Here is a 6,525-nt window from a genome sequence, read left to right as displayed (position 1 = left end):
AGCTTTTGTGACAGTCAGACCTGCTAGAATTTCCATATGTTTATACTGACACTTCAACAGCAAGCAGCAAAACATTAAACTCCCTCCAGGGAGAAGCCCTGTGATAGGAGTGCAAGAGAAGAGCTCTCGAGAGCATGTGCCCAACAGGTACTGTTTGCTGCAAGACCTACGACCGCCGTTCAGGTGGTGAAAAATTCCGTGTTTCTGGTGGAGACAAAACACTGAGCACAGTGAGAACGGATCAGAAACGTAGGTTTCTCTTCAGCCATCTGCACGCATTACAGTGCGGTTCAATAACGTAATAAGTTTAGCAAAACAGCAACTATAAGTCATAGACACAAACTTCCTCACTCTAAGATGCATTTGACTAACAAACTAACAAAACCCCTGTTGCATTAGCCTACAAATAACAAATAGTGCGTTACTGAAAAAAAATGCCTAGTGGAGCTTGAATGGAAAGTAAATGTTGTATTTCAGCACACAGCCAGTATCTTTCAGCGCTTCAGCACAAGCTATACACTAAGCGTGATGTACAGATCTCCATGCCATGGCCTCACAGCTCAGCAGCTGCAGGCATTTGGTCAGCAAGTCCCTTTATCCACCTTTTTAAAAATCCATGTGTGATATCAGGTCATCCAACTTCTGGATTCAATGTTTAAAAAAAAATACTATTGCACCTTGATGTTTCTGTCCGTATTTAAGCTGACAAGAAGCTAAAGCTTGCCTAGAGAACAGTTTTTGCAAATATTCCCTGCTGGGTAAATTGCTTATTTCTGTGAACAGTCCCGCTGATTTCAGTGACAAATACACTATGAGGCTAATACAGTCTGCTAGATTTAAAAAGACATTGGGCTAGGCACTGCTTAATTAGGGCTGTGGGAATAATTGATTTTCAGTTCAGTGACTTAATAAATAAAAATCATAATAATAATGACGACAACAACAACAGCAACTTGGGTTGACTGAAACCCATTTTTTTCAGGAAATGGTAACAATTTGTTTCGGTCTATGGGCGGGATGGTGCACTGGTAGGGGCACTCTTTTGGGGTGAGGAGGACTCAGAGTCAAATCCCTGCTCTGCCCGTCCCTGAGCACAGGTTGGACACCAGGTCTTCCATCTCCCAAGGACTATCCTATCCCCAAGCTAAGGGATACTCAACTGTTTGTTTTCCTCGTCTTTCCTTTTGAATGTATTTAGCACAAAATATCAGCATATTAATTAGAAGAAACCCCGGAGCGCCTGCTTCCTGCTTCCCACAGGAGCGCTGCAGCACACAGGGTCGAGAGTCGGTTTTTTTACCCCTCGCGGCCCAGCGAAGTAGTTTGGGTGAAGGAGAGCAGCTCCATGAGAGACGCAGGCGTCTCGGCGCTGCGGGCACCGTGCAGCCCTGTCTGTGAACGCGCAGCCGCTGCGATCGGCCGCAGCGGCTCCCTGCCTGCCTGCCTGCCCCAGTTTCCTTCTGCCGGACACCACGGCACAGGCAGAGCGAGGGCTGATGCGCGCTCTGTCATGTCCCAGCCAAAATGGCCTGCAAAAGCCCTCCCGGGAACCACAGTTTACACACAGGCAGAGACAGCCTCCCCAGTCCTGTTATTAGCCTATACTTCTACAGGGTCGGAGATGGAGAGGAGACTTAGGGTCAAATCCAGACTCTGAATCCCCTGGCTTTAGGGTGTAAGAAGGGGGATAGCACTGTGTACCCACTTTCTCCCTGTTTTTTTAATAGTCCCCCCCCCCAAACCCAAATCAGTACATTCCGGCACTTCCAAACTCTTACTTGGCTAATATTCCCAACAGTATCAAGCTACTATTCCCAATGCTACATGTAGTTAAAGCTCATAGAAAAGCATCCTTGTTTTGCTGAGCAAAGCTTCTCAAAAGTTCAGATCTGTCTCTGCTCTCATGTACACCACCGTAAGACACAAGTAATTCTGCTGAAGACACAAACCTCTTGAACGTCGACCAGGTCTCAGGCCCAGCCTGGCCCCAGAATCTGTGGAAATGTCGAGTCTTCGGTTAAGAGGGTGATTTTACACCAACATAATTAAAGTGGCACAACCTCTAGCCCTGTTGCAATTATATTGATACAGAGGAGCACACAAAAGTACAACTTGTAAGAGTTTATATATTACAGGAATATATTTATAGAATACCTATAAGTGGACGGAGACAGACATAGAAACACATCAACAGAGCCTCCAAGTGATGTTAAAACCACAAGGCTCCAGACTAAGCTAAGCTGCAAGCCACCACCGTGTCACTGGCACTGACATCTAACTTAACAGGAACGGGATTCCTCACAGCCCAGGCTCCTGGGCAGCAGCCTGTGCCTTGTCACCACCCAACTCTGTATCCACAGCAGGGGACTCGGTACCTTTAGCTGTGGCGGGTCTACACTGATGTACTGAAAGCAGTTCAATGCAAGCCCAAAGCGTGAGCAAACTCTGACCTTTTTGACAATGAGGTAAAGTGATCCTAAATGATTTGGATCTGTCACCGTTGATGTGAGAAATGTATGCTCTGCCTTTCCCCTGCACAGAGGACCAGGTGTCTGTCCTCAAGCAATGGGTTTTGTGGGGTTTTTAAACCTGCTTGTTAAGGACTCGGTAGCTCTTCATTTTCTATCAGATAATCCTTCTTTATATAATTAGCCCCCCTCACCAACCTCCATACTCCAAGATAGGCATCCTTCAGTGAGCTCCTGTTCACTTCTTCTGCACTAGCGGCTCCTCGGCGGGCAGTCTTCAGTACCTCAGCAGGTTTCACAGTGCCGTCCTTCTCTTCCTCTCCGCTCTGACTGTCCCTGCTTGCTGGTCCCTCCGCCGCTGCTTCCTCAGCCCCCTTCTCCCTGGAAATCGCCTCCATCGCGAACAGTGCTTGGTCCCCAGCCTGCCTTTTTTCCTCCTCTTCTCTAGCTTCTTTCTCCAGGTCCTCGTAATCACTCTTCCGCCTGGTCTCAACGTACTTGGCCACGCAGTAGATGACAGAACCCAAGGTGTTGACCACAACACCAGCTATGAATAACTTTGTGGGCTCCACATCATTGAACGCCACCATGCCCACTGTGATGGTTGCTATGCTCTTCACCACCCCTACGAAGCTGGTGGTCACAGCTGAGTTAATGTAAGTACAGTGAAGGGTGGTAAAGTTCATGGCACAGCTAATTAGGACACAGGCGATAAAGATGCATACCATGGCAGGGTCCTTCCAGCCCGGAAACGACCAGACGTTGATGGAGTCCATGCTGGCAAAGGAGCAAATAATGAGGAAAGGGGTGGCTGAAACGGCAATGGCGTACTGAGCTGTCAGGGGTCCGTATTCACTCTCTACACTAGTTTTCTGAATGAGCACCAGGTAGGCAGCGTGTATCAGCACAGCCAGCACGCCTGTCACATAGCCCATAGCATCCCCAGTCAGGTCACCAGCTCCTGCCAGGAGAGTCAAAAAAAGAAACAGGCATAGTTTTTGCTTGTGAGACAGAAAGACAGCATTATTTTTGACCAGCACAATATTTAGGAAAAAGGCATCAGTCCAATTTCCATATTCCCTATGATTTGTCACGCTTGTCCAAAGGCAGGACACACTTACCTCCCGACAGAGACTTTTTTTTTTGCATACTGTGAAGCTACTGAAAGTCTTTGGCTCTCCCTCTAAATCCCCCATCCATAATTAGCTTACATCCTCCCTTCTGTGAGGACACTATGGGAAACTTGCAGCTGAAATCGCACATATAGCCAGCAACACTGGGCATCCCCTCACCTCCGTGTCGCTGCCCGCCCCGCATGTCAGCTCTGGCTGGCCGAGTCGCCTGGCTCCCAGCCACCACGACCCCCTCCTAGCCTCCCGCTCCCACTAGCAACTCCCCCGCCTCCCCCCCCCCGCCCCCTGCTGAGCCCAAAGTTGGGCTTCTTTGCAGACTAAGACAGCTGCCTGGCGTGCTCTGCCCCCCCTCACATATCCGGGGGTTGCTGGAGCACACAGAGCCACCTTGCCCCCCTGCCCCACCTACACCTCAGCTGGGAACCGGCACAGGTAAAGCCCGAGGCCCCATAGGGTAGCACCTGCTCCATAGGGTTGCAGCTGCCCCTCTAGGGTTGCACCCACTCCCACGCGATTTCGCTTACCCCCTTAAGCCTGCGGTCGCCCCCAGAAGGGTACACCTCCCTCACAAGGTTGCAGCTGCCCGCCCCCCCGGGATGCACATACCCCCATAAAACTGCACGTACCCCTCTCGGCTTGCAGCTGCTCCCAGCAGATCGCACCAGCCGCCTAGGATTGCGCCGTAACCCCCTAAGGTCGCACTTGCTACAGTGGGGTTGCACCCACCCCCCGCCCCCCCCCGAGGTTGCACGACCCCCCGCAAGCTCACGCCTGCCCCGGGGCTGCTGCCCGGCCCGCTCCGGCCCGGCGGCAGCCGCGGCGGGCAGAGACGTCCCGGCCCGTCGGGGAGCCCCGCGGCGCGGCTGCGGGCCCCGTCCCGCCCCGCCGCGTCCCGCCGCGCCCGGTGCCGGTGCCGGTGCCGGTGCCGGTGCCGGTGCCCGGGCGGGGACACTCACCGGCCAGCGCGGCGCCGCAGGTGGTGATGAGGACGGCGGCGAGGACGCCGGGCGAGGGCATGCCGTCGCGGAGCACCAGGGCGCCGGTGAGGAGGGTGACGAGGGGCAGGCAGCGCTTGAAGACGACGTACATGGGGAGGCTGAGGCCGCGCAGCGACCAGAGGGTGAGGGTGGACTGCAGCGTGGCCAGGGCGGCCACGGCGGCGAAGGGGCGCGCCAGGCGGGGCCCGAAGGGCGGCAGGGCCGCCAGCCCCCGCCGCCGCAGCGCCTCCAGCCCCAGCGCCGCCGCCGCGCTGCTCAGGCACTGCAGCAGCGTCAGGAAGGCGAAGTGGTAGCGGGCCAGCAGGAACTTCAGCAGGATGTTCAGCGAGCCCGAGCACAGCCCGTGCGCCACGGCCACCGCGACGCCCCGCAGCCGGCCCCGCCAGCGGGGCATCCTCCGCCGCGCCCGGGGCCCGGGGCCCGCGGCCGCACCGCGGGGAGAGGAGGCGGCGGCGGCGGCGGGCGGGCGAGCCCCGCTGCCGGGAGGGCGCCCGCCCCGCTGGCCCCGCCGACGAGCCGCCGCGCCGCTTTTATGGCCGCGCGGGCGGCCCCGGCCGCGGCCCCGCCGAGCCTCCTGCCCGGCGGAGCCGCCTGCCCCGGGGGAGGCGCGGAGCGGCGCGGAGCGGCAGGGCGGGAGCCCGCGGTGCGCGGGCACCTCTTTGCCTGCTCGGGGGTCTTTGCCCTCAGCGGGAGGCGGCGGGGCGCGACCGAGGGCAGCCGAGCTCTGCAGCCCCACCAGCAGCCACCACCGCCCACCCCCGCGGCCTGACCCCCCCCCCCCGGCCAAAGAAAGCCCCTTCTGGGGTGGGGGGGGACCGAAGGCAAAAGAAAGCAAGCCGTTTCTTAAAAAAGAGAGATCCCCTTTCTAGCAAGGGTGCTTTCGTGATGCTCACGGAAAACTGGCCACTACACAAATTGTTCAAAACTTAAGTTTTAAAGCTTGGGAAAGTAGCAAAGCCATTCTCCTGAATTGCCAAATGCAGGTTTTAGATTAGACTGAAACTGATCACCTTGAGTCTAAGGACAACTAAAGGCAATTCTCCTCGACTTCTTTTATCTACCAGTCTTCCTCAGCAATTTAAGGGAATAAAAACATACACTTTTATAGTGAGCCATCTCACAGTCTTGAGCTGTCTTTTAGCTTTTTCTCTCTCTCAGTGGTAGTGAGACTACTTTTTACCAATTAGTACAAGATCAGCAACGTTATTCTGTATTTTGAGCAAAGCAATCTTCCCCCTTCCTCAGTAAGAACTGTATCAGAAAGAAGCAACTTGGGGGGAAATGGCAAACTTGATACGCTAAGCTTGTTTTAGGAAGACTCTTACTGCAAAAAGAGTGGATCTGATCCCGAGGAGACCATCAATTCTCGTGTGCTTCTGCAGAATTCAGCACAAATGCATAAAATGCATATTTCAACAGTATCAAAAAGACAACTATTTCATGTGAATTTTCTGCAGAAAAATGTTACGTTTAGTTCATGAAGTTTAAAAACCCGTTTATATCCCCTGAGATGCCTTTTTTTTTTTTTTGATCTGTGATCCCAGAAATTCATAATCGAAAGTTCAGCTCAGTGTCTGGATGATAGGTACTGCAGTCACAGAAAGGGGCGGCTAACAGCTCGGAAGAAGGGAGAGGGGAAAGTTGTGGCTTCCAGACAAGCGCGTGCACCCACAGTGACTGCGTCGGTGAGGAGGACGGGCAGGAATAACACAGCAGACGGCTCGCACCAGTCTCTCCGTCTGAACCGAGAGGACCCACATGCCCCCAGGATCATTGCTGCGCCCTCCGTGCTCGTGGGGATCGGCCCCACCAAAGGGGTGATACGCTGTATTTCCACCCATGAGTTACTTGAACTGCACAGTTCACAGCAGAGCTGGTGCAGGGCAAGCTTTGTAAATGACACAATGGAGTTACTCATTAAGATTT

General features: G+C 54.2%; 1 protein-coding gene across 1 annotated transcript; it reads right to left on the bottom strand.

The window, feature by feature from the left end:
- Nucleotides 1–2,121: 2,121 nt before the first annotated feature.
- SLC35D3 (solute carrier family 35 member D3) lies at nt 2,122–4,993 on the bottom strand. Its single transcript, XM_068938448.1, has 2 exons — nt 4,558–4,993; nt 2,122–3,429 (listed from the first exon to the last, which is right to left on the bottom strand). The coding sequence occupies exons 1-2, from the start codon at nt 4,991–4,993 to the stop codon at nt 2,597–2,599; spliced, it is 1,269 nt and encodes a 422-aa protein (XP_068794549.1). The 3' UTR covers nt 2,122–2,596.
- Nucleotides 4,994–6,525: the final 1,532 nt, after the last annotated feature.

This window comes from Struthio camelus, chromosome 3 (genome assembly GCF_040807025.1).
Source record: "Struthio camelus isolate bStrCam1 chromosome 3, bStrCam1.hap1, whole genome shotgun sequence".
In the NCBI taxonomy this organism is placed as follows: domain Eukaryota; kingdom Metazoa; phylum Chordata; class Aves; order Struthioniformes; family Struthionidae; genus Struthio; species Struthio camelus.
Note: the sequence above shows the minus strand (reverse complement) of the source record. Positions and strands in the feature narration are given on the sequence as shown.